Source organism: Sarcophilus harrisii, chromosome 4 (genome assembly GCF_902635505.1).
Source record: "Sarcophilus harrisii chromosome 4, mSarHar1.11, whole genome shotgun sequence".
Classification (NCBI taxonomy): Eukaryota; Metazoa; Chordata; class Mammalia; order Dasyuromorphia; family Dasyuridae; genus Sarcophilus; species Sarcophilus harrisii.
The window spans coordinates 356,843,097-356,861,483 of NC_045429.1; the positions used below are offsets into that span (position 1 = coordinate 356,843,097).

General features: G+C 39.8%; 1 protein-coding gene across 4 annotated transcripts in view; it reads right to left on the reverse strand.

The window, feature by feature from the left end:
* Positions 1-18,387, reverse strand: part of KCNN3 (potassium calcium-activated channel subfamily N member 3) — a 304,701-nt gene that overhangs the window by 60,014 nt on the left and 226,300 nt on the right. Inside the window, exon 1 of one of the 4 annotated variants that reach the window (XM_031966676.1) lies at positions 10,097-11,178. The exons of the other annotated variants lie outside the window; for them this stretch is intronic. Coding sequence (XP_031822536.1) covers positions 10,097-10,149 — 53 coding nt within the window. The 5' untranslated portion in view covers positions 10,150-11,178. Of the gene's footprint in view, positions 1-10,096; positions 11,179-18,387 lie in introns of those variants that run through there. 4 annotated transcript variants of the gene reach the window in all.

Sequence of the window (18,387 nt, forward strand, 5' to 3'; positions counted from 1 at the left end):
TTATTTCTTTGTATCCTCAGCATTTAGTGTAGTTTCTGGCATATGGTATTTCATAAATATTTTTGAATTCAGCTGACTGAACTCATTGAGGGCAGGGATTATTTCATTTTGGCCTTTGTATTTTCTCTGCCTAGTATTGCATAGAGCATTTAATAAATGCTTGTTCCTTATTTGATTTTTCTATTTCTGCACTCTCCTTCTCAAATAGGCACTTAATATATATTTGTTAATTGGGTCACTGATTGCAATGGGCCTCCAGAAGGGAGAGTAGGGAATGGAAAACTGTTGAGCAGAGAAACAGCAGCTTTTTTTCTGCCATTCTCTGTCTGCCTCTTTGCCCCATAGCTGTCAAAACTGGTTAGCTGCCAAAGATGGAAACTGAGATGGGGTTGGAAGAATAAAGTCTGAAATCCTGGGGAGGATGTATACAATCTCAAGTTAGTTATCAGCATAAATCAGCTCTAAAGTATACTTTCTGGCCATCTCCTCCTTATAAATGGTCATCTTTCAAAAGTTCATCTGTAAGTCAATGGTTTGGAACTTTTTATGCCTTTTGTCACAAATGGTGGTTATGCTCTCAGTCCAGGAAACAAAAGACTAAGTCATACTGTAACTGAGCCATAGTATTCATTGTACTAGCTTGAATTTTTAATTGGTATTCATAGGGCCTAGAAGAAAAAGGAAGCAAGAAGAAGAGAGTGAAAAGGGGGGGTTATTTTCCTTTTGTGAGATTTAGGGAATGCCCACATGGAAAGGCAGAGGCTATGCTAGGATCTGGCTGCCCACAATTTCATTGGCATGTTAAACAGCATCAGGATATTCTCTTGATTCTTATGATCAGATGGGCAGAGTGGTAGAGACTAGCCTGGGGGATGCATAGCAGACATAGTGATTCAGTAATATGAATGAGGTAAAGGGAGAACAGAGCCTGACTGAATGGAGTATGAGGAAGAGACTTTGGTTATGATAGAGACTGAGGGAGTATCTGTGTTGGCACACTAACAATTTGTGTGCAAGCCTTTCTTTTGAAGAATGTGGATAGAGAAGTTAGCAGGGCAAATGTAGGAGGCTAGCACGTCCCACCTTTGAATCAAGTCCTGTTGATTCAACACTGTGTGCAGGATCTGTTTCCTAGTACCTTCCTACACAGTAATATCAGTTTTGGGGAGCAACGATGAGAGAGCCTGATCAGATTCTATATTTGTGAATGACACATTTCTGAGTTCCTTATCATCTGTACAGGGGGGAAAGAGAGGCAAAGGGGATGGGGTGAAAGACAGGAAAATGCAGCAATGGACCCAGAGCTTAGCTATAAGGGTATGCAAATACTGCTGTAGCAGGGGATTCTATTACTCACGGCAAATTCACTTGGGAAGGGGATAAGCATAATCCTACCCAGTTTAGTTTATTACCCCAAGAGAATTAGGGGAATGTTCAACCATGGGTGATGTCTTAGGAGAGAAGGCAAAACATTGACCACTCTTTTCTTCAGTTTCTCATGTGACATCTGCTAGCCTATGATAGTGATCTATTGACTCTTTCCTGGGTTTACCTTCCCCACCCTAATCTTCATCAGTCTATGGGCTGAATGAGGACTAAGAGGTTTCAAGAACAGGGATAATACACCCCCAGGGGAGGAAGTTCACATCCCTGAACACCAGTTTCTGGGGGCAATGTCCCATCCTGATTATGGCTCTGAATATAAATGCCAATGAATGACTATATAAGAGCAGACTTGCTATAGAAGGCCCTGATGTCACATTTTAGGTAGTTTTAGGCACTCATTTGTCTTCCTTTCTGTGTCCCTCTTCCAAGTTCTCATACTTTCTCTTAAGGCACAAATGTCCAGATAGAGTGACATGAGGTTTATCATTATATAAACCCTCTCACATATACCCACAAGTACTTTCCATCCACTAATTACATTCATATCCATACTCTGGATACATTGTTTCCCCCTCTTCCTTCTACCCCTATCCCCAAGCTTTTTCCCCCCTTCTCCTGCGTAGAGTCTATTGGGTGCTTGGAACTGTATCAATCACGTATCCATATCAGAGAAGGAACTTATCACAGACTATAGAACAATGAGATCATTCTGTGGAAGGGAATTGAACCTTAGAGTCCAGTTGACACATGGCCTCAGGGCTCAAATCACTATCAGAATATGCCATCCTCTGCCGACCCCCATTACTAATCTTTCTATGTGCAATAGCAAGAGCAAGATTTATATGATCATCTGTTATGATTAACTTAGCTTTTCTCAGCAATAGGGGGATCCAAGACAATTCCAATAGATTTGGGATGGAAAATGCCATCCTCATGCAGAGAGAGAACGATGGAGACTGAATACGGATCAAAGCATATTATTTTTATTTTTTTTTCTTTCTCGTGGTTTTTCCCTTTTGTTCTGATTTTTCTTTCACAACATAATATGGAAATGCTTAAAATAATTGTACATGTATATCCTATATCAGATTGCTTGTTGTTTTGGGGAAGGAGGAGAAAAGGGAGGGAGAAAGAAAAAAATTTGGAACTCAAAATCTTATAAAAATGAATGTTTAAAACTATCTTTACATCTGTTTGGAAAAATAAAATACTATTGAAAAGTTAAAAAAATAAAAATCTGTTGAGTACTTCCTGTCAATATCTTGTTTATGACTTTTTGTATATTTTCTCCTTAGAGACTGAGCTCCTTTAGAGTAGGAACTTTTTTGAGTGGCCTTTATATCGCTAGTGCTGAGCATATTGCCTGGTACATAGTAGGTGCTTCATAAAAATTCTTCTTGACTTGATTTCAACTCTTATTGTTCAGTTCTGATTTTTCATGACACCATTTGGGGTTTTCTTGGCAAAGATATTGAAGTAGTTTCCATTTCCTTCTCCAGCTCACTTTATAGATGAGAAAGCTGAGGCAAAGAGGGGTGAATGACTTGCCTGCATCACATAGCTAATAAGTTCCAGATTTGAACTCAGGAAGATGAGTCTTTCTGACTTCAATCCTAGAACTCTACCCACTATAGCATCTAGCTACCCCTAACTTCTCCATAGAGGCTCCCAGATAACTGAGTATTATTCCAGCCACCCCCTCACCATATTTCTGTAACCAGTCCCTCTTACCCACACATGCATAGTGACTCAATTTCATTGTTATTGCCCAATGGCACGCAGCCTTCTTTGCTTATTCAACTACTCAACAGTGCTGGATCATGACCATCAATAGCAAGACCTTCAGTCTGCATATTCTTGTGGGGAAAGGGAGTCATAAATGATGGCTGACAGCTGTATGGATGCTGCATCTTCCTGTACAGCTGTCTGCCTTCTTTCCCTCTGGGTTCCTTTCTTGCCCCTACAGAACTCCATTCCAAATTATGTACCTATATTTTTCCTCAAGTAAAACTGGCCATTCCTTGCAGCCAGTCTCAGATGTTTTAAGAACCCTATCAGATTAGTTTGAGTCTCACTATTATGATCAAGAAACAACTCTTTAACTGTGCCAGAAATATCTGATCTTTAGTCCAAATGAATTTGTCATTAGTGAATTTGGGGGAATACAACAATGAAAATTGAGAGGATTCAGGCAACTCAGAAGGGGTACTTAGGGGGCAAGAAGGTTACCAGGGGCAGGCCAGCTTTGCTTACAAGTTTGCCCCCTGAGAGTCAGTCTCTCTAAAGATGTTTTTGCTTTTCACAACTACTAACCTTTACTTTTGAATTTATGCCTCTTTCACATCAGAGGCAGCATATTCTCTTATAAGGAACAGGGGAAAATGGTTAGATAACTGGGTCATTTGTAAGTCAGTGTTGTAAGTTGGGGGACCACCTGGATATTAAATACCTGCTTAATCACTACTAGTAAGATTAATGCCTCTGAGTCCAAAGGAACTGGATGTTCTCCAGGACACATTAGGAAAGCCTGACAGTTGTTAAAGAGGGGAAAATGACATCAACTCCCCATGTTTTGTTCCCCTTCCTGCCTCCTCCAACTGGCTGGGAGGTCTTCAATTCACTTTAGTTTAGTCTTTTATTTCTATCCCAGGGGTGCAAATCACTGTACCAGGGCACCTGACTCGAGTTTTATGCAGAGAATGGGGTGGAATCTGCACTTCTTAAAGGTAGCATAAGGCTTAATTGAGGAATATTTGAGAAATCCTTTGGATCATGGGAGTGGGAGGGAAACATGAGGGCTGTTGACATTCAAAGTCATCTGGGAAAGAATGGCACAGAGAAGGAATGGTCCCCCCAGCTGCTTATTCTGTTGATTGGTGAATTCACTTCAGTTTTTAAAAAAAGTTCTTTCTTCTCTTAAAAATACAGTTTCCCCAACAAAGACCTTCCCGAAAATAGAAAGTAAATGGCTTTGGAGACTTCATAAGTAAATGAATATTCATAGGAAGATGTATACAGAAAAGAAAATCCCTGAACCCGATCAGACTCATGGCTGCCTTGCTGTTCTTCCCAAGTTGGTTCTGGAATTCAGGGGAAAATAAGAATACTTCCCTCTCTCAGGTAATTCAAGGTAACAGCCTTGAATCTTTCCAAAGCAAGTCTTTAGCTAGTCCTTTATTCCCAGCACTGAGAGCTGACAGTAGCAGCATTGCAGGCTGTCACATTCTTTTTCAAAAAGGGAAAAACAAAACTGAGCCATCCTCTTTGGGAGAGGATGAACGTGTTATGACTTGCCTTGAACTCAACGATTTTCTTCCAATGATTATTGAGGATTTATGTGTGTGTATGTGTGTGGGTGCATATATATGGGGGTGTGGGGGGATGTTTGTTTTGTAGGACTTCCATAGTTGAGATTTGTAAGTCACCTTCAATACCTTCAAGAACTGTAACAATGATGGTGTGATCAAATGTGCATGAAGGAGGTGCCCTCTGAGGACCCCAGTGGGGTATGGTTAAGTTTTAAATGTGCTTAGCTTTTGCTTTGCTCTTCTTTTCTGGATTTTAAGTGTCTTGAACATGCATGAGATATCAGTGGAGAGTTTAATATTCATGTTCTCTCTCTTTGATGGCATTCAGCTGCTGTGGCTACTGCAGTCCACCCCCTCCCTCCAAGACAGGTTATTGTCAACCTAAAAACAACAGCTGGCTCATCTGGCAAGATCTTGTGAACCAGTGTCTCCATTCATAATGTTTCCTTTCCTTCTCCCTTCCCCTCATGTTTGCATATTTCCTGATCTGGAAATTCTAATAAAATGTCTGATTGTGGAGAAAACCAACATGTTGAAAAAGGAACATTTCCTCACAGTATCTTTTTTTTTCCTCCCCTTTGTGAATCTTGGTCATATTTATTAACACAGAGGAAAGCTTTAGGTCTGTAGAAGGTCAGATTCTTCAGACCTACCTTTGGTGAATAATGCCATAGTGTGGCAGGAACACATAAAACCCTTTTCCCTCTTTCAAAAAGACTGATTATGTGATTGAGACGATCAGAGAAACAAAGATGACATGATTTTTAAGATTCTAAAAATGTCACATACCCACACACCGTCATTTTATTCCTACCAATGCTCTTCTCTAGGAAGCTGTTAGAATGCTCATCGAAACTATCATACCCAGAATGACAGAGACTCATTCCCTGAAGACTGGATACCAAAGGCTGAGATTTTTTTCCTTTTTTTTTTTTTTTTTTTTTGGCATCAGCAATTCATGAAGGCTGTCTCCTAAGATACTTAGGAGTTGTAATCTTTGCTGGTGAGGGGAGTGCCTACACTGCTAAAAGCACAGAAACAGGGAAAGTTCTGACAGGGAAAAAGACAGAATTATATAAATATTCTAGAGGCCTACAATGCCTTGTAGTTCAGTGACTCTTTCCCCTCCTTTTCTCTGTCTCTGTCTCTGTGTTTTTCTGTGTCTCTCTTTTTCTTTCTCTTTCTCTCTGGGTCTGTCTTTGTTTCTCCCTTTTATTTTCCATTTTTGGCTTCTATTCTTTCCTCCCTCCCTACCTTTTTTTAATATTTTCCTTTTTAAAGCATTCCTTTATACTTAAGACCTTCCTTTTTTCTCTCTCTTTGAACTTCTATTTTCTCCTATCCTCCTTGTCCTTAATTTTCTCTCTGTCACTCAGTTGAATGCCCTTTTCTTCTTTCCTCTCTCCTCCTTTTCTGTTCTCTTAAATCTCTGAAAATTTCTCCTGCTTTCCATCTCCTCTTGTAATTCTTCTCAATCAATAGGCAAGGGGAAGCAGTATTGTGTACTACAAGAAGGGCTGAATTAGAGTCATGAGACCACAGGATCATAGATTTAGAACTGGAAAAAATCTCATAAGTTAGCTAGTCTAGCCCTCTTACTTGAAAATAATAATGATGAATAGCATTGATATAGTACTTTAAAGTCTACAAAGTATATATATATATATATTATAATTTATTTGAAATTCACAATAATCCTATGAGGTTGATGCTGTTATTATCCCTATTTTGTTGAGGCATGGAGAGATCAGATGACTTGCCTAGACTCATACAGTAAGGGAATGTCTGAGGCAGGATTCGAATTCTGGTCTTCCTGATTCTTAAGTTCTGCATCCTATCTGCTTCATCACATGCTTGCCTAAGATAAGAGGAGACTCCAGAGGGGTTACTCCCTCATGTAGTAGTGGCAGAATCAAGATTTTAACCCAGATCCTTTGTCTCCAAATCCAGTACACTCAACACTACTGCCACTATTCAATTTCAATGTCTTCCCATTTTATCTCCTATTTATCTGATTTATATATTGCAGCCAATGTGAGAAAGAAGATGAGAAGGAGGAAGAAGAGGCAGAGGGGGGAAAAAAGGAAGAGGAGGAAGGGTAGAAATGATACTACTTTCTCATTTGTAAACAAATCCCACTATTGAAAGCTATTTAATTCTCTCAACCCACCAGAGATCAAGGGCAAAAGGAGCCAACAATGTCTTAAAGCTTGGAAATTCTTGGTCTTATAATCAATCATCTGTGAAACTGGGTTAAAAGATCAAAATTTGAATCTAAGCCTTTTGACTTGAAACCAGGCAAGTTAACTTGTCTCCTGGACTAAATGCTAAGGTTTTTTTCCAGGGCTAAATCCCATTGCTCTTTGAACTAGTGTTAACTGAGTTCCTAATTTGCATCACATCTGTAGAATAAGTGGAAAAAACAAAGCATCCCTGTGGCTGGCCATTTTATGTTCTCCCAGATAGGAAAACAGAATCTTTGTCTTCAGACACGTCTGCTTCAACTTTCCCCACTTGTTTATGGATTTCCAATCCACCCTTCTTTTTCTTGCCTTGCTTCTCTGGCCCCTAACTTAGTCAGAGATAAAGAAGCTTGATGCTTTTTTTTTTCTTCAAAGAGGGCCATAGTGATGACAAACTTTGGATTTGGAGAATGGCTTCCCTCACAAAAATTCACAGAATCACAGAATGAAATCTCAGTGGCCATCTAGTTCAATTCATATACCAGAAGAATGCCCGTTACAACACACCCAACAAGGGCCACTTTTTGAAGACCTCCAAGGAGAGAGTCTCCAGGCAGTCAGTCCATTCCACTTTGGGATGGCTACTAATTATTAAGAAATTTTTTCTGACATTAAATCTGAACTGATCCCTTTGAAACTTCCAACCATCTAATAGAATGTAAGTTCCTTACGAGTAAGAATTACTTCATTTCTTGCATTTGTATCCCCAGTACTAGGGCAGTAAAGTGGCCCAGTGAATAGAGCACTGGGCTTTGAATCAGGATGATTCATTTTCCTATGTTCAAATCTGGCCTTAGACACTTAAACTAGTCACTTACTCCTCTTTTTCTTAGTTCCTCATCTAGAAAATGAGCTGGAGAAGGACATGGCTAATTAGTCCAGTATCTTTGCCAAGGAAAACCCCAACATGGGCTCGTAAGGAATTGGGTAGGATTAAAATGACTATTCAACAATAACAAATCTTCAGTCCCTACCACAATACCTAATATATCATAAGTATGTAATAAATATTTGCTGATCGATTAGTCCTACTTCTGCTCTCAGGAGTCAATTAGAATAAATCAAAATAAATCTAGTTCTTGCTTCTTCAAATACTTGAAGATTCCCCAGAATCTTTTCTTCTCTTGAGTAAACATGCCCAGTTTTTTCAAACACTCCTCAGAGGACATAGTTTCAAGTCCTTTACCATCCTGTTCATGGGGGTCTCTCATCTCTCACTTCAGCTCTGCTAAGTTTGACCTTGGGCAAGTGACCTCATCCTCCCCTCCCCCGAGCCTCAGCTTTTCCATTTGTTTAATGAGGATGTTAAACTAAATGGCCTCTGAGGGCCCGTGATTCAACGATCTCTCTAGGGAAGACCCTTCTCAAGTTGGTTCTTGAAGAAGAAGATGGTTGAAGCCTAGAAAAGAGAAGGGGATTATCCAAGAAGCAAGTAAAGTGATTAGGTTACATGCTGTGGAATATCATAAACACATCACTCATTTCCCAGCCAGAAGTAGAGCCAAAGAAGAAAGATTGGCTTGAAGAGGGCAGTTCACTGATGGGAAAAAAGATAGCTAAGGTGAAAGCTAATGCACTGTACTTTTTTTTTTTCCAAGAAATGATTTCTTCTGGGAGGAACTCATAAATACATAGAACTGGCACACTCCTTGACTTGTGAAAACAGACAGAAGGAATGGAAAATGCTAGAACTTGGGGACTTGGGCCAAAAGATTTCCATCTCCTCTCCTTCCATTTCTCTCTCCTGCCTTCTTTTTCCTTAAGGGCAGATTGAAGAGATACTGCTGTGGGAAAAATAATGCTGAAGGCCTGGATCCTTGTTTTCTGTTTCACTAATGGAGAGATTTGCTGGGGTGGGAAGAGCATTGTGAAGGAGATATTCCCCACCTGTGGGTTGCTATACTAGCCTCCCTTCTGGGTGACCACATGAGACTGTTTTAAGAGCTTTCCTAGTAGCATCTCACTCTCCCCCAAGGGATGCAGTGCCTATCAGGGATTGGTGAAGCGGTGGAGGAGCCCTCCTCCTTATAGACTTTGCTCCTCCAAGGGACTGCTGTCAATTAAATAGTATTACTCATGGGGTCTGCCCTACCCTGAACCCTGCAATGGTAAAAATAAGGGGATTTTCAGCATAATCTGAAAAGAGAAGCTGCAGTATATTTACCTTCTGAGGCAGTCCTATCCTGCAGGCATGGCCACATGTGAGGTTAAACTGAATGCCCTGTATTTTTCCAGGCACATGGGTGACTGACTACACTTGGTTACTTTGTCCAGTGGTCTAGAATCATGGGAATTTTCCCATCTTTCTCTATGGGGAAGAGACCCAACCCAATGTATCTAGCTATAACATAACAAGCTTCATAGAGAGGGAGATCTTCTGGTATACCTTGCTCCTAAAGGTCACAGGGCTTGGAGCTAGAAAAGACCTTAAAAGTCACTGAATCTACTTCAGAGTGACTTTCTGAAACTCAGAGAGGCAATCTGTGTTTCGCAAGGTCACATAAATGCAAAATTTTTTTTAAGTATAGCATTTTCCGGTTTGCAAAGCAATATACATGTTATTTGATCTGTGAGTCTTGATTTGAGTCCTATGAAAAGGTGCGGTTGTTATCCCCATTTTAAAAATGATAAAACTGAGGCAGACAGCAGTTAAGTGACTTGTCCAGTGTCACACAGCTAGGAAGTGTCTGAGATAGGATTTGTAGTCAGGTCTTCCAGACTCCAAGCCCACTCTATCCACTGCACCCTCTGGCCACTCAGAATGTGAATAGTAGATTTGGAATACAAAACTGCCTTGGAACATACATTTGCCTTGGCTACTGTAACTCATGGCTCAACATCTTGAATCTAGACAAAGAGCCTGATTTGAGTCCAGCCCTGGGCAGCTTGGGGGCATCGTGGATAAAGCAGGGATAGGCCCGAATTCAAATCCTCCCTCAGACACCTATTAGCTATGTAAGCCAAAGCAAGCTTCCTCAGAGGTTGCTCTAGTTCTTCCCTTATTAAATATATGAAGACACCCAGGCCCATAGGCCAGAGTCTCAGAGGGTTAGTGAGTGGCAAAGCTGGTATTAGAACGTTTTTTTTTTTTGTTTTTTTGTTTTTTTTTTTTTTACTTTCCAGCCCAAGGGGGCTCTCCTTAATAGCTTGCTGCCTCACCTGCTGCTGTATTGATGCATTAACCTTCGGGCCGTATTAGTCTCCTGTAGCATTTGAGTGTCCTATCTTCCGGGCACTTTAGCCTGTGAACGAGAAGCCTTCCCTCCCACAGCTACATCCGTGGGGAAGGAGATGAGGCAATACCATTCTCGGCTGGAAGCCACCCAGCAGGGGCCTCCCAGAGCCGCTCTAGTGATCGGGAGCTTTACCTGGTGATTCCCCAATTAGGAGTCTCTAATGGCTTAACTGGCGGTTTCGGACTTCCGGGAGCCTAACATTTTCCTGAATCCCTGGGACTCCTCAAGAGAGGAAGGTGAAGACAGGTGTGCGGGAAGGGGCTCCTTGCCTCCCTTGGGGCGTATCTGGGAAAGTACGCAGGTGCAGCTTCATCTCGCAGAGGATCTATGCTCTCTCTGTGGGATGCCTGTTGCAGAGCTTCTGCCCGGATCCTTTTCCTCCTGAGACCTCGTGCCCCCTAAGTGTCCAACAAGGATGAGAGAGCCCACTCGACTTGAGGATGACTAAGGCAGTCCCACTGAACAGGCAAAGCAGAAGCAGAGTGTTAGCAAGTTGCTAAGCAACCAAATGCCTCCTGAAAACTACAGCACACCTCTGACACTTCCATAGGATTGAGAACCGGCTGAGAGGGAGGGAGGGTGCAAGAAACAAAGAGAAGGGGTTGGGAAAGAAAATGTTCCAGTTGAGCAACAATGGAAAGCATAAAAGAAAGAGATGATAATGATTTTGTAAAATTCTCTACCCTCCCAAAGCCCACCAATTTGACCAGACAGGAAAATCAAATTGCTAAAATCGACAGAAAGGCAGTTGGATCAATAGAGGTTCCAGACAGACACAAATACAAAGCCAGATTGAGAAGTGCTGTTTCTTTATATCTATTTATCTGTATGCATGTATATGTGTAGTTCAAATCTTACATGATTAAAGGCAGTATTGGTAGGAATGATTTCCTTGTTTTTTTTTAAGCTATTTTATTTAGCTAATTGGACACCCACTTAGTTTCTCTGAGCCTCAGTTTCTTCATCTGTAAAATGAGAATAATAACAGCACCCATCTCTAGTTTTTGTAAGATTAAAATGGGCTAATATTTTAATAATATTCTAAAGCACTTTATAAAGCTCTAAATATTATAGTTAGAATTAAATATAAATATTATCTATTATGATTGTTGTTGTCATCCTTTTATCTAATGAATATCTACAAACACTCACATACACACATGCTACTCTCTATCTAGTCTATAGATATAACCTATAGCCATAATTATTTTGTGGGGAATGAGGATTGTTGTTGTTCAGTCATTTCAGCTACGGTTGAACTCTTCACGAGCTTCCTTTGGGTTTTGTTGGCAACAATATTGGAGAGATTCTTTCTCCAACTCATTTTACAAATAAAGAAAATAAAGTACCTGGGGTTAAGTGACTTGCCCAGGGTCACACATTTAGGAAGGAACAATCTGAGGCCAGATTTGAACTCAGGAAGATGAGCCTTCCTGATTCCAGTGCTTCCAGATTCCTGATGCTCTATCCACTGAGCCACCTAGCTGTCCTGGAGGTATGACTTCACAAATTCAGCACAAGTAGAATATAAATCATAAGAAGATAATCATTAGACTTAGAGTGTGAAGATTATCAATTTATCACCTGGGGCAAAGTTTCTTGACCATTTTTGTGTCATGGACCTCTTTGGCAATCAAGTGAAATATATTTTTCAGAATGGTATTTTTAAATGCATAAAATAAAACATAAAATTGCAAAGAAAACCAATATATTGAAATATTATGATCAAAATAGGTGAGAGAGAGACAGAGACAAAGAAATAGGCAAGCAGAGAGAGACAGAGAAAAAGACAAACAGAGATATGATATGATAAAGAGATAGACAAAGATAGAGACGGAGACAGAAGAAATGAGAGACAGAAACAGAGAGACAGAGACAGAAACAGAGAGACAGAGACAGAAACAGAGAGAGAGAGTGTATTAGTTCCTGGGTCTCTTATCCAAGACAATTCCTTCATTTTACTGATGAAGAAAATGAGGACAGAGCTCTGGGTCACACAGGCATTACGTATAAGGGCCCGGATTTTAAAATTTAGTCTTCTGAATTCAAACCCAATGCTCTTCTGTCAATCCCATACTGCCCCTGGATCTCAATTCACATCCCCTATCCTCCTGCCTGTACCACATCATACAGATATTCCATGCCCTAGGCAAACATATGGTGTGGACATAGGCAGAACTGGAATTTACAATACTGATAAAGGCAGCAGCAATCTTGTTGAATATAATGTCAGGCCATAAGCCCAAGTGACTTTATAGACCAGGGTGCAAAACTGTTACATCTTGGTCCAATCTGACTAGGTTCATCGAACCTATGGAAGAGAGGGAGAAGACCAATGGTCTGGAAGTTTTCAACACAGACATGGCTGGAGTCAGAGGCAGGAGCAAACTTTCATGATCTGAGAAGGAGGGAAGAGCTATGAGGAAAAGAGATGTCTGGGAATGAAAAAGATTCCATAATAACAAAAACTGACATATTTGGGAAGTACAGTAAAGAGTGACTTTACCAGTATATAGTATTCTCTGCTATAGAAATTCTTTCTACTGATGTAGACTAGCAACTCATCTGTAGTTTACAGGTAGAGAGCTACCTGGGGTACTGTGGCCTGTATGACAGTCATGGTCACGTAAGTCACATGTATCAGGGAAAACACTTGAGCCCCACATTTCCTAGACTCAAGTCTGGCCCTCTACTGTAGAACATTTTAAAGTTTGCCGAGTATTTTAAATGTACCATCTCCTTATTAAGCCCAAAGGACTACAAAACTGTGCATACCCTTTGATCCAGCAGTGTTTCTAATAGGTCTGTATCCCAAAGAGATCAAAAAAGAGGAAAAATGACTCCCATGTGCAAAGTTGTTTGTAGCAGCCTTTTCTGTAGTGGCAAGGAACTAGAAATTGAGTGAATGCCCATCAATTGGGGAATGGCTAAATAAGTTATGGTATATGAATACAATGGAATGTCATTTTATAAGAAATGATAATAAAAGCCTAGAAAGATTTATATGAACTGATGCTGAGTAAAGTGAGCAGAACCAAGACAATATTGTACACAGTAACAACTAGATTATATGATGATCAACTGTGATGAATTTGGATCTTTTCAACAATGAAGTGATTCAAGATAATTCTAATAGACTTATGATGGAAAATGACATCTGCATCCAGAGAGCGAACTATGGAGGCTGAATGTGGATGAAAGCATAGTATTTTCACCTTTTTTGTTGTTTTCTTGGTTTTTCCCTCTTTCTTGACCTTTCCCCCCCCCCCGCCTTTTTATCTGATTTTATTTTATTTTTTGTGCAGCATGACAGATATGAAAGTATGTTTAGAAGAAGTGTACATGTTTAACCCATATTGGATTTATTGCTATCTTGGGGAGGGAATGGGAGGGAGAAAAGGAGAAAAATTTGGAACATAAGATTTTGGAACATACTATATATATATATATATAATCTTCTTTTTATAAATGGGGAAATTGAATTGCAGAAAGGGCTCCTTGGTGGTCATTCAGTCAGCCTATGTCAGAGTTAAGCTTCAAATACAGATCTTCCTGATTCCAATTCTATCTGTTGTGCCACACTGCCCTACTCTGAAGCTGGGAAACAGCCATAACTACTAGAAGTCTTAAAAAAACAGTTAATCAAACATTACTACATGGCTGGTACTATGGCAAGTGCTGGAGATATAAAGAAAGTTAGAGATAAGATCTTTATCTTCAAGGATTTTATAATCTATAAATTATAGTCTAAAAAGAGACATTATACAAGTAACTACAAATACATAAGACATATTCAGACTGGGAAAAAACAGTGAAGTTTGTTGAGTATGATAGTGATATGGGCAGACCTTTAGATACTTTAAGAAAATCAAGTTGGTAGTAGATTGAAGGGTGGATTGGGGTAGTGGGAGGAAGATTTGAGGCATAGAGACCAGTTGGAAGGCTACTGCTATAATCTGTGCAAGTAGTGATATAATCTTACTTTGAATCTTTTGGCTGTCCTCTACAATCTTCATCATTTAACTGAAACTATTCTCTCCAAAGGGACCAATGATCTACCTTCCTTCTTTCTTTTCTTCTCTCCTTCCTGAATCCCTCCCTTTCTTTCTTTTTTTCTTTCTTCCTTTCTTCCTCTCTCCTTTTCTCTTCTTGCTCTCTCTCTTGCTCTCACTCTCTCTTTTTCTTTTTTGGCAATTAGATTGGTGGTTATATGAGGAGAGAGAAGGGTATGTTGTGAAAACAGAAATAAAAAGTTTTGACAACATGTTGAGCATATGAGGTAAATAGGAGCGACAAATCAAGAAAGACACCAAGGTGACAATTCTGGGTGACTATGAGAATGATAATGTCCTTGACAGCAGTAGGATAAGGGAGAGAGTTTGGGAAAATCCTAAATTCTACATTTATAATGATAGTTATAAGTCTTCTAGTTGAAGATATCCAAAAGGAAGTTGGTGACATGGGACTGTAGCCCAGGAGAGAGATTAACACTAGATCTATAGATATAAGAATTGTTTGCATAGAGATAATCACTGAACCCATGGGAACTAATGAGACCATTAAATAAGATAGAAGAAAAAGAGAATGGGCCCCCAAGATATTGATTTGGGGAACTTCTATAATCAGTACGATGTACTGAAGAGCCAGTAGAGGAAACTGAGGAATGGTCAGATAGATGGGAGGAGAGCCAGGAGATATCAGAAAAACTTAGAGTATCCAGAAATAGTGACTGGCAGTGTCTGGGACTGCAGAGAGACCAAGAAGGATGACAACTGAGAAAAAGCTATTTGGCAATATTACTGGGGAACAGATAGGCGGCATAGTGGATGGGAACATGGTCCTGGAGTTAGGTGGAGCTGAATTCAAATCTGGCCTCAAACACTTATAGGATGTATATCCCTGGGCAAGTCATTTAACTCTGAGAAGGAATGAAGGAATGAATGAAAGAAGGAAAGAAGAGAGAGGGAGGGAGGGAGGAAGAAAAGAAGGAAAGAAGGAAGGAAGTGAGGGAGGGAGGGAGAAAAGAGAGGAAAAGAGAGAGGGAAGGAGGGAGGAAGACAAGAAGAAAGGGAAGGAGAGAAGAAGGGAAGAAAGGAAGGAGATCATTGATCACTTTGGAGAGATTAGTTTCAGTTAAATGATGAGGGAAGATGTCTGATTGTAGAGGACAGCCAAGAGATTCAGAGTAGAATTATAGTTCTTATTAGGTACAGACCCAATGTAAAATCATTGCTTGGTATGGTACCAAGATAGTAATGACATTCACCACCATCTTGAACCTGCTTCTTACCTATGAACTATTTCTCCACACTTTTACTGTGAGGTTGTATTTTTTTAATGGACATGACATTTTATAATATAGAATTCACTTTCCATAAAGTTGATTTGTAGAAAATATTGCTGGAATATATATTCCATAAAGAATGGAGTATTTGAAGTGATTGTTACATGGACATTAACGATATAGAAAGGATCTCGTATATAATTTCATAAGATTAAGGGCGATCTACTCTTCATAACTCGTTTTGTTGTTGTTTTCAGGCACGTCCATCTCTTCTTGATCCTGTTTGGGGTTTTCATGGCAAAAATACTGAAGTATATTTTTTTGCCATTTCTTTCTTCAGCTCATTTATAGATGGGGAAACTGAGGCAAACAGAGTTAAGTGACTTGCCCAGAGTCACACAGTGAGGAAGTATCACAGGCCAGAAGAGGAGTCTTCTTGACTGTAGGCCTGATGTTCTGTGTACTATGATGTCACCTGGCTTCCCTACTCTGGCCTCTAGGTGGTATTTTACACAGGGGTGTGCAGTCCATGAACTCCATGAGACTGTTTACATCCTCTTGCTCCACTGGAACCTTGTAGCAAACATTGCTTTAATAGGTGTGAGGCAGGGAGAAGAGTTGGATGTGATTCTTTTCTTCCAACTCAGTTGATGTAGTCACAGGATTTACTCAAGGATGATGAGGTTTAACTGTGGTGTATCAATGTGTTCAACTAACTGGAAATCTGTGGCTACATCTGGTGATTGCTTTGCAAAGTATAAACACTCATCAGATGGAGTCAGAAGGGAATAATCTAATTGCCGAAGCAAAATAAGGCAGCTAGGTGGTGTGCCATACAGAGCACTAAGCCTGGAGCCAGGAAGAATCATCTTCCTGAGTTCGAATGCAGCTTCAGATACTGTCTGGGCAAGTCACTGAATTCTGTTTGCCTCATTTTTTCATGGTGCAGTTACCTTCGCTTTTAAACCCATACATCTTCCAAACTTCTTTACTTCTGTTACAGATTACACTTTCTTCCCAGTCTCCCAGGTTCACAACTTTGGTGGTGTTCTAGACTTCTCACTTTCCTTTGCCCCACATAACCAAACACTTGCCAAGTCTTGTTATTTTGCCTCTACAGTATATCTCACAATGGATCCCTTCTCTCTGCTCCCCTAGCTATAATTTTATCTTTTGCCTAGCTGACTATCACAATGTCCCAGTTAGTTATAAAATTTCAAGTCTCTCCCTACTTCAGACCATCTTTTGCTTTGCTGTCAAGTGATTTTCCTAAGTGCACATCTGACCAAATCATTCCCCAGCCATTTACTGGGGAATTGTTATGTTATGGAAATTCTTGTTTTATTCTATAAATTAAAAATGAATTAATTTTTAAAAAAGAATTAAATATAAGTTCCTCTGCTTGATCATGAAAGCTCTTTACAATTTTGCCTCCACCTGAATTCCAGACTCATTGTACATTACTTCTCCTCCCTTGTTCTGTGATTCAATCAACTGGGCTTTCTCTCTGTTTTTTTCAGGCAGGATACTTGAAATCTGATTGCCACACTTTTGTACTGACTGTCCCCATCCCTGCAATACATTCTTTACTCATCTCCACCTCAGATAATACCTTTTTCCTTTCAAGAAGGAGACCGAGCACTGTCTTCAACATGAAGTTTATTTTGATGATACCCAGCAAGCACTTCATTAATGCTTGTTTTCTTTCTTCCTGATTCTCCTAACTACTAGGACCTTTCCTAATTTCATTGTGTTATTAAGTATTTATTTTTTTATAATTTATGTGCTTATTGTTTTCTCTGTTAGAATATAAGCTCCATAAATAGGGATTGTTCCATTCATCATACTTATAGCCTTAGCACCTAGTACAAAACAGGAGGCAATTAATAAATAATTATAAATTGATTGATTTTTTTCAAAAGATGGAGAATATCCAAAAGAGGGCAACCAGTATATTGAGGAGTTCCATGTTAATGTGATATAAGGATTAATTGGAGGAATGGGGACTATAACCTAAAGCATAGAATGTGGGAGGAGGGACACACATAAGAGGTATGTTCAAGTATTTAAATGGCTGTCATGTGGAAAAATTATTAGACCTTTTCTGTGTGGTCTCAAAGGGCAGAATTAGGTAGAACTAGCAAGGAAGACAATTTAGGCTTGATGTAAGGGGGGAAAATCTTAACAACTATCCAAATGGGCTTTGGAGGTGGCAGTTCCTACCTCACAGGAAGTCTTTAAAGAAAAGCTAGACAAACATTTTCAGGTTTGTTGTAGAAGGAATTAGAGATGGAAGGTGCATTACAGGGCTTCTGACTTCCTTCTAATTCTGAGACTCCATGAGAAGTTCCTTTCCTCAAAATGCTTATAGTCTAGGTAAGGAGACAATATACATACACAAGTTTTAAATATCCATTTCAAAGTAGTACATGGTAAAGATCAATTGGTGGGCTTTTTGGGGGGCTAGAAAAAGCTGTCTGGAGAATAGAGGACTTGAGCTTGGTAAGATATGGATATCTGAGGGAGAGGAGTAGGGAATCTGAGTCTTAGCAACTTCTAAGGAGAACTTGGAGAGGAAGACAGAAGAAATTATATAAGGGAAAAGAAAAGATAAGGGAAGATGAGAAAAGAACAAGAAGGGAGAACTTTGAGATGAGATGAAACACCCAGAACAAAGGCATGTTCAGTAGAAGGTGGCTTATCACACACAGAGAGTCCATGCTAGGGAATAAATTGGTAAAGATAATGTGACATCTTTACTACAGCTCACTCCTGAATATCTGAAGAAATTCTCAATTATTTCCCCTCCTTCAGAGGTGAGGGTGGAGACTTGAAATATCATAGTTTTAAAGTTAGTTTTTAAGAGAATAAAAGTGCATAGTTTTAGCCTACATATTTATAGGCTTGGAAAATCATTTATGTACCTTATC